Below are 20,163 nucleotides of genomic sequence, written 5' to 3' on the forward strand. Positions count from 1 at the left end.
TTTCCCTAAAGCCCAATGTATCCTATATTCACCTGGCCAGCTCTGAGGAAGTGCTTCTGGTCACTGCCAACGTTTAAAAACAATTACTACTCTACTTCCTCCCCAATTGCTGTATCATTACTGGAGCACTAGAAACATGCGGGAAAATCTCAAACATGGTTACATCTCCATGTAAATCAGATCTCTGTGATGTAAACCACATTTGCAGGCTCAGCCATACAGATTTAGCATTGACAGAGTCTGGCATGAAACTGTGGCATAAAACTGTGGCATCCAGCCATCCACTATGAAATGAATGTATGGATAAATGTATACTGAATGCTTTGATAATAAGCTAGTGAAAATAACAGCTTGTTTGCTAATAGAAATGTATACATCTATATGCAGATAATGCTGCACTGTTGGCTGAAAAAGTAAACTATTTGCAAAAATAAATTGAGAATTATTTTTATAGATATTGTATGGCACAACAATGCGATGGAATGTAAATGGCCCTGAGAAAGGGGAAGGGATCAACAACTATTAAGAGAGGGAGAGGGTTTAGAAAAGACTATTCAGTCTTGCAAAAGAAAGCATGAGAAAGAAATTCAAAATAATCCCACTTTGATTTTATTTGGTGTAACATTTATTTGCTTTCAGGATTGTCATTGTACCCTGGCACAATATAACATTCCTGAAACCAATGCTGCTCCTCTTTTTTGTTTTGACTACCTCAAAGCACTGACAAAAATCTTCTCTTTCAGCAGAGGCATCAGAACTTGCCTTCAAGACCTGGAATATGACAACAGATCCTTGAAGCAACTTGTCTGCAGAACAAGTGGCCGAGGCATTATTGCAGCATCAACACCAGCTATATATAGAAATAACGAACTTGCACAGTGCCATGATACAGCGAGCACAGCATCTGGGACAAAGCTTACCTCAGCTGGGAGTGGCCCCACAAGTTGCCCCACAGCCACTGTTACTTTGATCTCCTGGAAGTCTGCTGGAGAAGTTCAGTGGGGCACAGGATCAATTCCTGACTTTCACTATTCAATGTGAATTATTCATGGTGAAGAGACCAGTAGAATTTCCAACTGATCGGAGTAAAGTAGCCTTCGTTCTCAGCCTGTTGAAGGAAGGAGCAGCCTGATGGGCAATTCCGCTCATTGAGAGCAATGATGCAGTCTTAGATAACTACCAGAATTTCATGCAAAGATTTAGAGCTGCTTTTGATATTGCGGCCAGAAGAGACATCACAAATTGAGAGAAGTACAAGCTGAAGCAAGGAAATAATCACGTTCATGAGTAGGTAGTTGATTTTTAGTTGTATGTCAGAGATGTATACTGGAATTATTTTGCCTTCATTAACCAGTTTTGGGAATGACTTTCTGATAAACTGATGAATGAATTAGTAAGACTGGGCACTTCAGAAAATTTAGAAGAGCAGTTTCAATATTACATGCTGATTGGCAGAGAGCAGAAGGAATTGAAGCATAAAGGAGTACAATGGAGACATTTTTACAGACTTTCATAATCTCTATCCCTCCACCGCCACCCTGTTGTCTCCTCAAACTCCAACTGTGCCACCTGTATAAATAGGAACAATGAGGAGATCTATCTCTGCAGCAGAGATTCAAAGAAAGTGAGTGCTTGCTTTGTATTTTTTATTAGGGAGCTCTAATACAACTAGCTATGCTTGGTACTGCTAAAAGTTCCATACTCTGAGTTGACTATAAAAAGTCATACTTGTGGAAATGTGTGTCACCTCACAAGTAAATATCTGAGTTGTCCAGAGTCACATCTTTGGAAAACTTTGCAAGCTACCTTCTAAACCTTTGACTGGGCCCCACAACAATTAAGAATAGTTCTGAAGACCAACAGCAGGCAAGTGAATTTTATTATCCCTGTTAATTTTCATACCCACAAAGCTCCAGAAATACAACTTTCAGCTCTTTTGACTAGGTGCAATTATTAATTTAATGGATAAAGCTATAGTGCAGCATTTTGACTTACCTAAACAGTTGCTAGAAAGGTCAATGCTAATGGAAACGACTGACAATAAACCTCTTTGGGCTGGTCTCATTTTGCAACACACAATCCCACAGAATTATGCAGAATTCTTGCTACTATATACCACAGCTTTTTTATATCCTGATAGCAATGGGCAAAGATTGGATACAAACTCACAAACCAGATATCCACTGGGAATAAGGTAAATTTTTCTTTTCTCTCAAAAGTTTTAACTCCATTTGTAGAAAATATGCTCTTCCCACTTCCCGCAGGATGGCTTGCTGAGTGCCAGGGGGATTTGTTTCTCCTGCCAACGAACAGCTGATTTTGCTGCCACAACGGGTTCTTTGTCAATCCTCTCTGGATCTGAATGGGAACATCTAGGAAAGGCCCAAGATGAATCTTGAATGACTATAGACCTTCCTGGGAAAAGGAATCTTGAGGAGTGGTGAGAGAGTTGGGTCTCTCTTTCCTCTCAATTGATCTGTTTTTTAAGCACACCTGGGTTTTATCTGCATGATTTGAATTTTCTTTTCTAGCTTGATTTTTCCTTTAAAAGTTAATTGACTGGTTGAAGACTGATTCATTTAACTACTTGCTGGATGAAATGTGAATTCTTCAATATTTTTTTTCATGTTTCACTCTGCTGTCTGAATTACTTTCTCTTTCTCCATATCAAAGAAGATGGAGATTTTCTGGATAGTGAAAGTGATCTGTTTTTGTATCAGATTTTCACTGCAGTGATTTCACACTTTCTTAACTTTTAAAAAGTTCTGGTCTTAATTTTTTAATGCTTCATGGAAATTTTCTTTCCCCACCCATCCTTCTTTATTGTGAGAAATATTATCTCAGTGTTCTTTGTGGATACTTTGTTACAATATGCCAACTCCCCTGTCTTGGAAAGTCTAGGAAAATGTCTGGTTGTGGATGCCCAGTTATAGGACTATATTAAAATACAAATAATGTACCAAAATAATAGAATTTTAAGTCAACCTAAAGAGGATATCCAAACACAAGCAACTGTAGCCAAACCAAGCTCACAACTGGATGGATTGGAAACTAAATTGCTGTTGGAAGTTTTAAATGAGAAGAAACTTGGTTTGGAAACTGCAGGTTTGCTGGAGAAGGTTGAAGAGGATATGGATTTTACAGATTTGGGATTAACAAAATCAATGAGTGATGAACAAGATTTTCTTTAAAAGATTGATGGTGATTGGGAAATCAACTTACTAAATCTAACTGGAAAATGATTTGGACTGGCCATTTTTGGTAATGGATCAACAACAGATGATTTGGGGGAATAAGACACAATTGGTGGGACGTTTTCAACCAAAATCTTAAGGAGTAGTTTTATTATTAAAACAAATGAGGACAAATGAGGGTATTTGATTCTGGACAGATTAGAGACTATAGTGACTTTAGGCTATCTACGAATTAAATACAATAACAGATTGCTAACAGAGAGCTTTGAAGTTAACTTTGCTGTTGGTCCATCTGTTAACTACTTTGCTTCTTTATATAGTAGCTAGATGACAGGTCAAACTGGCTGCAAATACAGGTATTGGGCCTGCTTCACAAGTGGGAGAATTAATATTATTCTAATATATTTATTAGTATTCACTTAGGGGGATAATATGAGTGTTTTTGTCTTTTTTGATGCACTTTTTTCTCTCCTAATGTTTTGTCTATGTTTTGTTTTTGTAAAAAAAAATCCTTTTCTGAAGTTGCATTTTATCTTAATTTTCCAAATAAAATAAAATCTATTAAAAAAATGCTCTTCCCCTTCTTCCTCCAATCCTTTCTACATATGGAACTTCTCATATAATAAAAAATACAGTTTTTGTGGGTTTTTAAGTAAAAGAAAGAAAATACTTTCCCCTGCCCCAAGTACAATATTGCACAATCAACATACTGCCTGAAAAGCCTACATCCCACCCATATCCCATGTCAAGAGTCACCTTAAAATTGAAGATAACATGATGGAGAGTTTGCCTACTAGGATCAATCAATGGTAAAAGAAGAAGCAGTCAAAAAATACACTGCAGGCTAGCACCAGCAGAAGAGCAACCAGCCATGAAGGCCTTGAAAAATATATTGAAATTCCATAATATGTCTATACCAGGGATGGCAAACTGGTGGCCTGCAAGCTGAATGCGTCACTTGCAGGCCATGCCCAACCCACCTTCACAAAGGGAAAAACATTGTGATATTTCATGTGATAGCAACGTGACGGGGTGAGTTTGACACCCATGGTCTATACCTACAAAGATCAAAATCATGCAAGCCATGGCCCTATGATGCTTTATGGAAGTGAAAGTTGGACTTTAAAGAAGCAGGATATGAAGAGTAATGGTGCCTTTGAACTTTAGTGTTGGAGACAACTCTTGAGAATATTGTGGACAGTCAAGAAAATAAACCAATGGATCAGTGAATGAATCAACCCATTGTTCTCACACAAGGCACAATTGACCAGGGTATCCTACAGGTAGTCCTCAATTTATGAGTGCAATTGAGCCTGGAATTATAGTCATAAATCATACAGTGTCATGGATCTGTGCTGGTTGCCTCGCTGAATGCAAGTTCAGAGAAGAAGGGTGAGTGAATCAGCAGAGGAAATCACAGAACCAAATGTTGGTCCGAGAGTGCTAGCCCGGCAGAGCTGTCTCAGCTGGGTTGATCAGATGAGTGGCAGGCTGAGGCTAAGTGAGGCAAGCCACAGCTGCAGCAAGTTGGCCAGAAAGCTCCAGACAAGGACCAGGAACAGTTGCTGCCCATTAGCAATGAGAAGGAGGTAGACGCCACACCCCCTCCTGATCTAAGGACAGGTAGAGAAGAGAGGAGGCAGACACAATGGCAGTCATTTAGATTACTTATGAGCAGGCAACCTTACCTCTCATGAAGGGCTGTACCAGCGTTGCCTACTTAATCTCACCCTAAGGACTTGTGTTCTAGAGCAACATGCCCAGTTCCATGCCTTGTGCTTGTGCCGTGTGTCCTGACCTGTTTGAGTCGTGGATTGCTTTCCTGAACTTTTGTGTGTGCCCATTGGACTGGGTTACCCAGTGACTCTTCTCTGAGTTTAGAATCCAGACCTGCGCAACAGGAGTGCTTTCCGAGGACCTGTTTAAGGGTGGTGTAGAACTCTTGCTGTACATTCATGTGTGCATGGGGAGCAGGGCAGCACAAAAAGATAAAATCAATGGTGGCCATTAAGTGGTCTGACCACCTGATTTTATGACCTTTTTTGCTGCTGCCGTATAGTGAGTGCTGTAGTTGTTAAACAAGTCAGTTTTCTCCATTGGACCTCTTTGCTGGAAAGTGGGAACCACAAACTAGGAAAAATGCCAAAAATAAGTGTCAGGTGACCATGGGACACTGCAAACAATTATAAATGCAAACTGATTGGCAAGAACCCAAAATGAGATCATATGATTATGGGAAAGATTGCGGCAATGGAACTTTGAAAACTGGTTAAGTAGCTCTGAGGAAGTCCATCGTAAGTTTGAATGGTTGCTAAGTGACTGTTATTAATCAAGGACTACCTGTACTTTGGACACTTAATAGGAAGATCCAGCTCGCTGGAAACGTGAAGGAAAGAGAAGAGGAATAGCATGATTGATGGACTCAGTTATGGTGGTGATGAATGTATCACTGGGAGACTTGAAGGAACAAGAGAAGAAAATATATGTGATTGCTAGGAGTTGAAAACACTTGATGACATATAATCAATCAATCAGTGGCAAAAATAATAACAGATAATAAATCAAAGGCAGCATATTTTCATCTCAGTTCTCCCCAACATGAAGTCATGTGCTCTATCAGACAACTCTGAAGAGGAGGGAGGGGTAAAATTGATGCTTGAGATAAACATCTACATAGCTGGGGGTGGAGAAATACCTCTTTATTTCAAACAAGCTGACATTTACAGGACCTGATGATCCCCATTCTAGTTTATTGAAGAAACACACACACACATACACACACACACCAATGTATGTTTTGATATGACTGAGCAGAGATAATATCAAAAAGATACCAAGACTTAGTCTAAATTACAAAATATTTAACAGCTTTAAGTTATAGAAAGATAAATTACTACTAAATGTTTAAAAAAGTGATTGTGAATGGATTTTAATGTAGAAGTTGTAAAATTAAGAATTAAAAAGAGATAGTACCTCTAAGCTGCTGGACATATTCAGATAGAAGTTATAAAATCATTTATCAAGAATACTTTATTTGGATCTCTGCTTTAAGCAGGATATGAGCATCTATGGGCAGAGGGGGGCTTGTATAGTGGAGCAATAACCCACTGATCCAAATGGCCATGTTGAACTATGTTTCTATTATCCTAATAATAGCTACTGTTACATACTTTTGTAAATTCACTATAAAGAAAAATCCCATACCTTAGAACAGTGTTTTTCAACCTTGGCAACTTGAAGATGTCCGGACTTCAACTCCCAGAATTCCCCAGCCAGCATTCGCTGGCTGGGGAATTCTGGGAGTTGAAGTCCGGACATCTTCAAGTTGCCAAGGTTGAAAAACACTGCCTTAGAACACTTTCATATGTAAGCTGCTCATTCTTATCCACCCACCTCCAAGCTTCTTATATTTTCTTACCTTGACTAAAGTTGTGTGACTTGTATTTATCTTTTCAGTCTAATCTCTTTCAGGCTGAAAACAGGTTTCACTCTTCATAAAGAGCCAAATAGGTAAGTCCACACTAAATATATATTAATAGTTGTTTAAAGATTGTGTTATTGTTACCTAATCACTCTTGAACAAAAATTTTGGCCAACAATTATACAACTGATTAATCAATTTTTTTAATTCAGTATTTGTAATTTTTAATCCTCAAAAGGGTTGTTAAGATTACATGTGTATAAAGCCACAATTGGCCCAATCAAGCTACAAACAATTGAAACAAGGCAGTAAGATTAATAATTAATACACTGAAATGCATGTATTTGGGTTGACTTTCCTGAAGTAGTCAAGACAATGAAGCAAATAGAAGCTATGAAATTTCATAAATTGATCATAATTTGTAATAATGTTACATCAAAATGACATTTTTAATTTAAGTCATTTTAAATGTGCTCACTCTGAACACATTCACATTGCTAGTATGCTGGTACTAGACCATCTTCATTGTAAATAGAAAAACTAATCAAAATAATTATTTGGGGTACTGAATCCATTGCACTTAATATTTTTGTATCCTAACATGCCAGTCCTTATCACACACATCATGAACATGAATATCAACCTGCTCTTCTTGCACAGACTGACTCTTTCCATACACTGAAGGGAAATAAAAGGGTAGTTCCTGCAAAACTTGTAATTTTAAATAATATTGAACATTAAAATAGTTGAGTAAAATTAAAGTTGCTTCAAATTACCTATGTTTTTTAAAACAAATTCTGAAAGTTCCCAGTTGTTCCTGTATCAGCATTGCTCTCTACCTTTTAACAACCACTTTCAACCTTGTGCTATAATCTTTAGAATTCATTTTTTTTTAAAGCTGAAGCTTGTTCAGGCATTACTGAAACAAATGATTCTGTTAATGTTGCTCTAGTGACATTGGCTTTCCTGCAGGCATTTAGGTTCAATACAAACGTCTGCAGAAGAGATATTATTTTAGCTCCCATGTAAGATTCTGGCTAACAAGGAAATCAACATTTAATACTGTTATGCACATGGGCCTCCTTGGTACAACAAGCCAATACAGTGTAAGTGACAGTAAAGACAGGGATTATTATCAAGCATTAAATTTTCCATTTTCATAGCAACATTTAAACCAAATTATTCAGCTTTTTTCTGCCATTTCTAGAAAAGGAGGTATAAAAGAACAGCTATTCTTTTGCCCATTAAAAAAAAAAGCCTGTTCCTGTTCTCGGGCAATGTATGAACTATCCTAACCTTATCAGGCCACATGGTTTCTGGAGAAGGAAGCTTTTTGGTTTTTAATCTTCCAAATGAGCAGCGTTGTTAGCCCATAAAAAGCCATTCAGACACAAATACTTTAGACCTTGCTACATTTGGGCAATAGTATATACTAAAAACAGAATATTATGACCAAAGACAGAAGTTTTTAACTTTGTTGTCATTTTAATAGCAGTTTTCCACCCCAAAATCTAAATTTAGTTCTTTAGGTCTATTTTTAATACAACTTATCATTTTCCACACTGATATAATAGTTGTCTTTCCACTGATTGATTTCCACAATAGATAAAGATTTTTAAAATAAAAATTTATCCGATTCTGAGACTACCATAAATTCTCCATTACTCTGGCTGATTAGGAGTTAGGTAGAATGTCGTTTTGTGTTTCAAAGCAACTGTGCATAGTTCACCATACTGCAGATCAGAAAAAAATTTTTTTTAAACTTCTTGTCTATACCAAATTTCTTACCTATACCAAAAACAAGCTGCTATGAATTAAACAAATAAATGGATAAGTTTAAACTATTATTAAAGTTTAGAATGATAAACACCAATAATCTTAATTCTTAATTTCCCAGCAATATAGTAGCTTCCATAAAATTAATAAGGAAACAGAGAACACAGAGATTTCTAAGGTAGGAAAAGAATGCACTCCAACAATCTGTCCCTAATCAGAGATCCTATGAAATGATAGAAAAGATGTCTGGAATGCTTGTGGTGAAAAACAATATCTCCAACTCCCCCATATTAGATGGCTTCAGCCTAATCTCCAACCTCCCATTTTTATGGAACATCGTGAAGATGATGATTATGGGAATCCAGGGCAAAGAATCATGGGTGAAATTAATTAGCTGGTCATTTTCAGATAAGATTTAAATCCAGGTATGGGACAGAAACAATAATAGGTTACTCTTGTGTGTTGGACAGTGAGAGTGTACTAGCTGTTCTTATTCTCTTAGATCTTAGCTGGTTGACAATGATCATGCTAGTGTCTCAGACCACCTATGGCTGTTAGAGGCACTTTATTACAGGGGTTCGTCTCATTGCCAATGTTGATGTTGACAGCATTAGAGCAGAGTGACTGTCCAGCAGTCATAGCTGGGGAGGCGGGCTACAACTATGTGGTTTCTTTTCAATTCATGGTTATACTTGGATCCATAGATGAAGACGTAACTCTGAATGCCTTTACCAAGACCAGTTGTGATACATTTTTGGAGTATGAAACTCTGACAACAGTCATCTTTGTCATTATTATCTCCAGACAGAATTAATGCAATAAGCTTTACAAGGGAGTGCCCCTGAAGACTAATTGGAGTCCTACATTGTGAATAGTTGTATAAATACAGATTTATTTGCATTCGATGGGTAAGTCAGATTCAGTGCCACATTTTGCCGCAATAGCAAGGTTATTTGACTTAATGTCTTAAAAATATGTAGGCCCACCACAAATCAGGGTTATGTGTTACTACAATTACATGATATCAAACTAATCAACGATATTCCTTGGATTTCGCCCCAAAAACGCTCCCTTGCAATATAAAAAATGTTTGTTTTGTATTTAGTGGCCATCTACACTGTTAAGATTTTCCAGAAAACAATGCCTTATGTTTATTTTGTAGTTTTAAGCACCATGGGATGCAATTAGCAAGTTCCATTTGCTGATGGCTGCATTATCTTTACACTTTCCCAGCAATGTAACATTACCATATTAAAAAGAAAAGAGAATAAATAGGAACATCACAGGTATCAAGATATTACTCTAAGGCCTACAGGCACTAGTTTGGAAATTCTAGCACTAAATAATGATTTCATATACACTATTTCAGAAAATGTATTATGATCAGGATCCGAAAAATAGCATATATTTGAATTCTGATAAAACTTAATTCATCATATATCATAAAATATGAATAAGAATATTTGTCTTAAATAGTATCATACCTAACTTGCATCCAACCTTTTGGCCAAAGAGGCTTCACCTCTGTCTCCATAAATGTCTTGAGGTAATCTTCTGCAGATTGACTTTTATTTGGCTCTAGCTCATAACAATCCAACTTTATCTTGACAAGGTTACACAGCAAAATCCTGTTGAAATAAACTTCACTCGTCAAAGTTACTTATTTACCTTTCACATTTTCTCTAAAAATAGGATTATTGAACAATAACTTTTAGCTAACCATTATATGATATAATAACAACTGGTTTTCCAGTTTCTTGTATTCTGACATATTCTCTTTTCTATAATTTAAAACAGGCATTTCCATTTCTTGAACAAGAACACTGCAATCACTACTGGTAGATACTAATTTCCCACAACTGAGAATTTATTAAGTGAAATTGTAAGAGTTACTTGAATATAGAATTGGGTTTAAGAAATGAAGATAAGCAAATCTGCACTGGAGAAAAATTCCTTTTGTGTCTAATCACACTCGGCCAAATAAAGCATTCCATTCCATTCCCATTCCATTGTTGAAGAGGAAAGATGAAAATTTTCTTCCTTCCCCATACCTATAAAACTGATGGAAAATGTAAAGCAAATACCACTGCACATTTTTAGCCTATAAAGGAAAATTATTTCAATTTCTTTGACATTCCTTTTAACCTCTTCTGATAATCCTTCATGTAGGAGCTAAGACAAATCAAATACTGAGGACAGAACTTTATGTAATCCTAATAAAAGCAAAGGTTCTGGGACAAGAATGCTAATGGAAATGTGCAAAGCCTTATGCAATGAAAGGTATGGGAAAGAGTGAATATTAGGTAGCATTCAGGAACAAGTAAATTAGCAAGAAAGATGAGCTTCACATTAACCAAGATTAAAAGTCTTATTTCTGTTATACCTCCATGCAGTTCATTTCCACTCCAGAACTGTATGCATTAGTTATTATAGATTTACATTTGTGACTATGCTCCATCTCAGGAAAAAAAGGTCCAAGAAATACTTTTTCTTGATAGATCTGAAATAAGTTTTATTAGACTGTGCTATGGTAACTGAGAATACCTCCAGTGGAGTATCAAACAATATAGTATCACACCTCACTGTCTCATCCCAGTGGAATTTTTTTCTTGGACCTGCAATCCTCTTTCCTGGTTTCTCGTCATCCTCTTCTTCTGAACCATTCTTGTCTCGCTCATCTTCTGCTTGCATTCTGGAGCAAAAGAGTAGGCACAATATTGTAAAGAGTAGAAACAGAGGTAAGCTTGTTTCCCCATCCTTACATTGCCAGAGACACTCAGATATCTGCTGGTTGCTTATTTGCAATTGTCTGGCAGGAAAGATCAGGACTCTATGTGAAGGTCTAATTAAACTGATGTATTGCTAATCATGGCTATGAATGAAGGGTTAACACCTGTTTGGTGTTGGATAAGGGCCAATTCAAGGACAGTGGGATTTAGTTCACATGGCCACATAGGGAATGTAGACTGATCCCTCTTTTACTGCATCCTTGGGTTCTGCCACTCCTTTTCCTACAGCAGTTGATGTTTCAGTACTCCAGATAGAAGTTGGTATTTGCAGTACATCTCTTTAAAAGTCATTGAATATCTAAACATATCTTGGTCACTGAAATGAGCCAATTTCCATTTAGTTCATTGCAATAATTGTAAACAAACCTACTAATATGTAATACTTTCATGAGACAAGAGTCAGTTGTATGACTGCATAGAAAATAATTTAAGAATTATTTGTGGGAAAGCAATTTGGTCCTGTCCCACGTTTACAAAACTATTTAATAAGTGGTGCAAGATTTGTCAGAAGTTCATCTACCTATTACAGTTTTTTGGGGAGTATAAGACACAACAAGGTTTTGAAGAGGAAAATTAAAAAAAAGTTTTTGCACTCTGCAAACCTCACAAAGACGCCCCCCCCTTTTTTTTTCCAAAAAAGGGCATGAATAGCCCTTAGGAGGCTTGTAGAGTGCTCCTGGGGGATGGGCCAAAAACAAGCAAAAAATGAGCCATTTTTCGCAAAAACAGGCGTGTTTTTGGTCAAAAAAAGGGCATAGATAGCCTTTAGGAAGCTTATAGAGTTCTGCTGGGTGCTGAGGGGAGGGGCAAAAAACGGACCGTTTTTCTCTCATTTCTGCCCTCTCCAGCCCCAAGGAGCTCTCTGAAAGCCTCCTAAAAGCTATGCATGGTGAAGGGGGCGGAGTTTCAGGAGGCAAAAAAGTGCTGTATTCAGTGTATAAGACGCACCCAGATTTCCAGTCTTTTTTTTTTGAGGGAAAAAGGTGCATCTTATACTCCAAAAAATACAGTAAGTTTCATAAAAAAGAAAAACAATTACCACTTATCAGCTAGTATGTATGTCAATACAAGTCAGGAGGTACCATCTTTTCTAACTAAGAAAATAGCTGTTAATCAAATTTCTTAAGTTTCTTAGTCAGAAAACACGCTAACAGCCCCTTCCGATATGTTGCAACCACAGATTAATAAGAGTTTACGCCTACAATGACAAGAACATAAATGAAACTTGAAAATTTAAAAATGGAGGGCAATTTTAATGGAATGGTCCTTGAAGAATTTCAAATGGATTATTGCTAGCATGAATGTATCCAGCAATTAGCTGTAGGGTTAAATAAAATGGTGATCACTAATAGCAGCTCTTTTCTTACATGCGAGACCCCACTTAAGTTGCAACATGTTTGCTGAACTTCAGGCTACAGCTTTTCTAACAGAAATTAACTGTCATTCACACTTGTCCTAAAGATTTTCAATTACAACTCCAATACTGGCTAGACATACAGGGCATGTTGACGGGTGGGGGGGACAAAATGTAAAAACTAAAATCTAGAAATAGATATCTAGGTAAATATATTTCACGAGCAATAGGAATAGCTTCTGGAGCTGCTTTTGCTAAAAGAGCAGATAAAAAATGGCCAAGTGAATACATGGACAGATATCAATATCTTTTTAGGGCAAGAGACATATCCATCCCATAACTACTCCATGATATTCCCAGAATTAAGGTACTGTAAAAAGAGAAATATATATCTAATATAAGCAGAAAATTAGCAATTACGAACATAATCTCCTCACATCTGGAACATCCTATTTTCTAATAAAATAGGACAGTTGCCCTTTCATCTCCCCTATCTCTCCCCACCCCCCCATATTGACCAAAGAGCTCTATTTGGTTTGGCTACATACTTGGCATTCCTGGCTTGACTATGTGCCTGGCAATCTTCCTGGTATTTGAATAGTTGTTCAGGCATGACACAGCTGATAGCCAACTTCAATTTTTGCAATGGTTCCTTCAAGCGATCATCCTGAGAAGATACTACCATTAAAACAGTGATGCGAGCAATGTAATACATTCACACACTGCATCTCTGAAGCTTTCTCCCTGAACAACCTATGATGTTTTTCATTTTCTGAATTAACTTGGCTCTAAAACCATTTTTTAAAAGTCTCATATTATGAAAAATAAAGTTAATGTATATTTTTAACAATAAAAACATTATTAGTTGTTAAGAAGAGAAAAGAAAAGTTTGCAGTAGAAAAAACCCTTTTAGGAGAGAAGCAAAAAAAATTAAATTAAACTTAGGAGTTGTGCCTATATTGCTGTTTTCAAAGCATATTTATTCATTTATTTGAAATACGTATAGTTTAGTCACTTACAAAGAGTTACAATCTATAAAATAGAATAAAAAGTAAAAAGTAAAATAATTAAAATACCACAGTAATGTAATTGTATGGCAGCAAGACAATTAAAAGACAAATAGACATGGTCAGGCTGCTAGATCTAGAATTCAAAAACAAAAGTTCATACCATGACAATGATACAAATAATGAGCAACTTAACGTAACCAGTATGGTCCTGTATTCAAAATAAGAGAGTTGTTTTTCATTATTTATCTTCCATAGCCAAGATGGAATTAATTGTATTGCAAAAATAAAAAAATAAAAATGAATGAAACTGAAAATTTAAAAATGCAAGTGGCACCTAGAATTCATCTGATATATTTTGCTTTCCAGGCATTGTCTTGGTTTCCTCCAATCTTCTTAGGATTTGGAGTATGAAATACAAAGACACTGCCTCCTGGTAAATATTTTATCCATTCATCAAACAGATATCTGCTAATTAAGAAGTGGTGCCACTCAACTCCCAATTTGTTATAGTGAGAGAAAAAAATGAAGTTTTTTTTAGGCATGCAGGGAAACGGGAAATAACCCAATGGCCAGACTCTTCTTGACTAATATAATGGAAGTGATCTTGGAGTGCTAAACAAAAATGGCATTGTTCCATCCATCCATCCACCCACCCACCCACCTTTCAGCCAGCCATTTAAATTCATCCTGCAATGTTCCTACCTCTTCTGGATCTTTTTAAGGTTAAAAAAAGATAATGTACTCCCCCACCCTCATCATTTTAAATAGACAAACAAGATTATTTAAAATGTATGGACCAAATTTTCCAGACCATCAAGTTAAATGAAATAAAAAAGACTCTTGATAGCACTTTTAGAAAAGTGTTTCTCAATTAAATGTACATTCTTAGATCTAGCGTAAAAACAAGTCAGTGAGTCCAAAAAGTATCATGGGCTTGTCTAATTATGATAGTATTGCATTATGATTGGATTTTAATTTATTCACAATTAAGTCATCTTTTTTAAAAGTCAACATTTTTAAAAGTACCACAACAGTTCTCAAATACTTTTTAGATTAATAATTAAAAATCAGCAATAGATGAAAAAAGTTAGCTACTTCTGGAAAGTCTATCCATAGGATTGCAATTTCTAATTATTGGGGATTCAGTTGTGTGAGAGAGTCTAGAACTACAAATTTAACTCACAAATTAATACAAAAATAAAAATAATTCAAAATAAAAAGATCATCATCAAAGCAATTATGTGATCTAGTTTACAGCACATTAAGAAAGTAAGTTAGTCTATTTAAAAACAGTGGGATACAAAGGTTTTATAATCACAAACACATACACAGATACAGACACAAACACCCTTGACATGCAGGTAATGTTTCATTCTACAAGGAACCAATTCTGACCCATCTATGATGTGTCTCGATTAAAATGTATCTTAATTGGGTTGATTTACCTGGACATTGAGATGCAATTTCTTCAAACGTTTTATCAATGTGTCCCTATTGCATGGTACAAAAGCTTCAAGATGAGAATACACCCCACTGTGGAAAGTAGGATTCAATTCCTGCAACTGCATCTCAATACTGTTGAACAGAAAACAAATTCACAACTAATAAGGAACACCTGGACAAGACTCTTGTCTTATTGCAAGTTTACATTTTCTCTATGGAAAAAAAATCTGAGGATTGGTTGTTTTAAGGGACACCACTTTCTTTATTTGCTGCTCTTTTTAAAGGATTATGTGATTAATGTCCATACCAAAAACATGGCTAAACAAGTGTAAGAATATTATATGATTATTATGAATAAAAAATACCAAACCGAAATATGTCAAGTATGTTATTATTGTTGCTGTTAGTTGCGAAATTGTGTCCCACCCATTGCAACCCCATGGACTCCAGGTCTTCCTATCCTCTACCATCCTCTGGAGTCCACTTAAGCTCACGCCGACGGCTTCAGTGACTTCATCCAGCCACCACATTCCCTTCAACAAATGAACACTATTCTAATGATTTTTATGAGCTACTTTAGAAATCTACTCATTGCTCAGCACATTTATTCTATTAAACTAAATATTTTTCTGAAAAACAAAATGAGCACTTACTCGAGCAAGATATTATTCATATCCTGTGTAAAGAATTTCTTTCTGCCTTCTTCATCAAATAGCTTGGCAGCCTAGAGACAACAATAAAAATACACTTCAGCCCAGCATTTTAATAATTTAACAAGTTGCACTTTATTGTAATATTTTCACAATTGCAGAAAAGCTACCTCAGTTTGTAACAAGTATTTATTCCAGAATGCCACACATACTTTGTCTTTCCTCACTATTTATAATATTGGCAGATAAAATTACGATATTTAAGCGCTAATATTGCTTTAATATTATTATTTAAGCAATAACAATTGGCTTCATTTAAATATATTGGCATAGGATACAAAATATTTGATATCTTTCTAGTATTTTATTTTGAAAACTTCTTAAACTTTTCAATTGTGTTTGAATATGGAGTTAAAATTATATTACCTAATACATTTTAAGCATTATGGTTTCTACAAAGACTAACTAAGAGACTAAACATACAGAAGAACTTACTACTCATTCATATCCAACAAGATGTTTTCTAAAATCTAAATCTCATTTTATAGATGAAATATAAATACCATACAGTATTTAGAATAGAATAGCAGAGTTGGAAGGGACCTTGGAGGTCTTCTAGTCCAACCCCCTGCTTAGGCAAGAACCCTACACCACTTCAGACAAATGGTTATCCAATCTCTTCTTAAAAGCTTCCAGTGTTGGAGCATTTACAACTTCTGGAGGCAAGTTGTTCCACTGATTAATTGTTCTATCTGTCAGGAATTTTATCCTGAATTCTAAGTTGTGTCTAAGTTGTTTCTATTAGTTTCCTCCCATTGCTTCTTGTCCTATCCTCAGGTGCTTTGGAGAATAGCTTAACTCCCTCTTCTTTGTGGCAACCCCTGAGATATTGAAACACTGCTATCATGTCACCTCTCGTCCTTCTTTTCATCTGACTAGACATACCCAGAGTTCCAGCAACTGTTCTTTATATGTTTTAGCCTCCAGTCCCCCAATCACCTTTGTTCTCTGCATTCTTTCTAGAGTCTCAACATCTTTTCTACATCGTGGTGACCAAAACTGAATGCAGTATTCCAAGTGTGGCCTTACCAAGGCATTATAAAGTGGTATTAACACTTCACGTGATCTTGATTCTATCCCTCTGTTTATGTAGCCTAGAACTGTATTGGGTTTTTTGGCAGATGCAGCATACTGCTGGCTCATATTTAAATGGTTGTACACTAGGATTCCAAGATCCCTCTCACAATTACTACTATTGAGCAAAGTATTACATATACCGTACCTATGCATTTTGGTTTTTTTTGCCTAAATGTAGAATCTCACTTTTTCACTATTGAATTTAATTATGTTAGATAGCACCCAATGTTCAAGTCTGTCAAGATCCTTTTGAATCTTAAGCCTATCTTTTGGAATTTTGGCTATTCCTGCTAGCTTGGTGTCGTCTGCAGAGTTCCCCATCTATCCCCTCGTCCAAATCACTGATGAAGATGTTGAAGGGTACAGACCCTAAAACAGAGCCTTGGGGTATTCCACTGCATACTTTCCTCCATGTAGAAGCAGTTCCATTGAGGACTACACGTTGAGTGCGGTTAGTCAGCCAGTTACGAATCCATCTGGTGGTAATGCTGTCCAACCCACATTTTTCTACTTTATCTAGTAGTAGGTTATGGTCTACCTTATCAAATGCCTTACTGAAGTCCAAGTAAACTATATCGACGGCATTCCTCTGCTCTACTAATTTTGTCACTTTGTCAAAGAATGCAATAAGATTAGTCTGGCATGATCTGTTTTTGACAAGCCCATGTTGACTTTTAGTTATTACTTTGTTGGCTTCTAGGTGTTCATTGATTCATTCCTTATCTTTTCCAGAATCTTCCCTGGTATTCCCAGGCTAATATAGGTCTGTAGTTTCCTGCATCTATTCCCCACTCCATTTTTTGGGGGGGAGGGGAAGATGCAAACTATCAGCTCTTTTCCAGTCCACTGGCAGTTCCTCGATGCTCCAGAATCTTTGAAAGATATAGTTCAGTGGTTCTGAGATCTTTTCTACCACTTCCTTCAGAACCTTGGGGTGTAATCCATCTGGTCCTGGTGATTTGAACTCGTCTAGGGTAGACAGGTACTCACCATTTTCTTGCCTATTTTAACTTGTGTTTCTAATCTGGTTTTTGTGGTGCTGTTTTTGATAGGTTGAACTATTTTTTTCCCTTTGTGTAACGACAGATGCAAAAAACGAGTTAAGTAGTTCTGCTTTCTTCCTGTTGTCATCTTCTTGCCACTTTCTCCCAGCAATAAACCAATTGTTTCCTTGACTTGTTTCTTGTTTTTAACATGTTGGGAGAAGCTTTTTTTGTTATTTTTTACTTTTTTACTTTTGTTTGTTCATTGTGAGCCATAGTTTCATCACTTCATCTTTGTAAGTTTGGGCTATTTGCTGATAGTCTGCCTTAGTTATGTGTCCCTCTTTCCACTTTTTATACTTGTCTTTTAAAATCTCAGGCTATGCTGACATGCAGATTTATGGTTGAGGATAGGTTAATGTGTATTTAAAAATCAATCACAACAGAATGAGATGAACACCTAACAAAATGAAACATTATATCCTTCAAAGAAAGCTTTATTAAACCGGAAAATACAGATCACATAAATAGGTTCTATGAAATGAAAACATATGTTTATTGAAATTTTAGCCTTATCAAACCAGATGGATTAGGTTAACCTGTATCTTTGGAAGCATGCATTCTGATTTCATACATATCAGCAATGTACGCTACTAGGGACTGTAATTTGCTGTCTCTCAAAGGAAGTAAGAATGATCAGAGCTCCATTATTCAAACATTCAAACAAATTCAAACAATATTCAAACATTCATGTCAGTTTATATATTCTGAAATTTGCAAAGTATTGTGATTGCAAAGATTGCCTTAAATAACATGAGTTATAATAGTTCTTTTAAAAGTCCAATAAAAAAGATATACTTACAATCCTAAGGTCTTCAATACGCTTTTCTAGATGTCCTGGTAGACCTTCTGGGAGGGCAGGCACTTGTTTCAGTGTCAAGACCTCAGCAGTATGTGGGGGCTGAGTGACACTTCCATTTTCTCCTAAAGGATCAGATACTGGGCTTTCATCAGAGGTACCATCAAGCAACCTATCAAAATCAATGTCTCCCAGCATCTCCAGGGCACTTTCAGCTTCCTGCAGGAGCTCACGTTCATTAGTGCTGCCAAAAATAGAAAGCACTGGATCTGTAATGCTGAGATTCAATTCGGACACATCATTACCACCAATGGTAGGAGCCATAGGAAGTTTATTGGGTATAGAACAGGTAGCTGCTACTGTGGGATTCAAGTCAACCTCCTTTTTTTTAAAGGCTTCTTTCTCTTTCTGAAATTTTCGGATCATAGCAGCCAATGAAAAAGAATCCTTGTATAATTTTTTCTTCTTCTTTTCAGATTTGTGTGAATTTAGTGCTATTACCCTGTAAATAAAACAATGTAAGTAACTGAATGGAATTAATTAATGGATCTTAATGAAAAATGTGAAAACTTTGTATTAGTTAATACTAGAATATTATAAATTGAATAGATTAAACTACATCAATACATTGTAAAGTAGTGAATGTAATGTAAAGTACATTGTAAAGCAGTGAAAGAAATACATTATCTCATTTTAAATTATTTCAGAACATTGGTTGCAACTAACTTTCTTCAATCCACGGACTCATGAGTCTGGAAAACTGCAAAATAATTTTTGAACATGTGTTTCTCACATTTAAATAAACTAATTCAAATAGTAGTATCATAGTAGTATCATATTTGTATATGCTTTGGGACTAGAATCTAAGAAACTCTTTATCATTTTAGTGATACTATTTTAAAAAACCTGTCAAGAAAAATATACTGAACTTCACTTGATCTACATTTATTCTACTGAATTAAATAACTCACAATGGAAATGCTATTGCAAATAATTCATTGTTTTTAACCAGTTTAACCAAATATATTATGTCAGAAGAAAGTATTAATAAACTTACCCCAACTGCTTGGTAACTTTAATTTTCCGAGGCTTTTTGTCCTTCTCTGCCTCTTCCTCTTTCCGCTTTCGTTTCTTCATACTGCGGTCATCACCATCTTTTAGTTTTCCTAACTAAAAATTTAAGGAGCAGGGAAAAAAAGGGGAAGAAGACGCATACAACTTAGATACAGGTAGCCCTCAATTTATAGTAGTCCATTTAGTGACTATTCAAAGTTATATGGCACTGAAAAAAGTGACTTATGACCTAATGTACACCCCTACTGAGTCTACTCACCTTAGATGGTTTATGCTTTCTGCGTCCTGTAAAATCCTCCTCTTCAGAATCAGATGCTTGGCGGAATTGCAGAATTCCAGTATTAATGTAGAAGCCTCCATATATAGTAGTCAAGGATGCAGGAACCAATTCATCATACTGCAAAGAATATAAAAGACTTAAAATTATATTACTAATATGTATTAATATAAAACAATGTAGTAGTTTTATTGCA

The 20,163-nt window shown here is 36.0% G+C and overlaps 1 protein-coding gene across 2 annotated transcripts in view; it reads right to left on the reverse strand.

The window, feature by feature from the left end:
- UBN2 (ubinuclein 2) overlaps positions 1-20,163 on the reverse strand; it is a 61,014-nt gene that overhangs the window by 31,854 nt on the left and 8,997 nt on the right. For both annotated transcript variants that reach the window (XM_014060468.2, XM_087723252.1), the window contains exons 4-11: positions 19,950-20,087; positions 19,674-19,786; positions 18,620-19,118; positions 15,641-15,711; positions 14,990-15,119; positions 13,083-13,201; positions 10,970-11,083; positions 9,876-10,019 (exon numbers count right to left, since the gene is read on the reverse strand). In XM_014060468.2, coding sequence (XP_013915943.2) covers positions 9,876-10,019; positions 10,970-11,083; positions 13,083-13,201; positions 14,990-15,119; positions 15,641-15,711; positions 18,620-19,118; positions 19,674-19,786; positions 19,950-20,087 — 1,328 coding nt within the window. The remainder of the gene's footprint in view (positions 1-9,875; positions 10,020-10,969; positions 11,084-13,082; positions 13,202-14,989; positions 15,120-15,640; positions 15,712-18,619; positions 19,119-19,673; positions 19,787-19,949; positions 20,088-20,163) is intronic.

Source organism: Thamnophis sirtalis, unplaced genomic scaffold, assembly GCF_051295495.1.
Source record: "Thamnophis sirtalis isolate CommonGarterSnake01/CBP01778 unplaced genomic scaffold, rThaSir2_p1.2 scaffold_9, whole genome shotgun sequence".
NCBI classification, from domain to species: domain Eukaryota; kingdom Metazoa; phylum Chordata; class Lepidosauria; order Squamata; family Natricidae; genus Thamnophis; species Thamnophis sirtalis.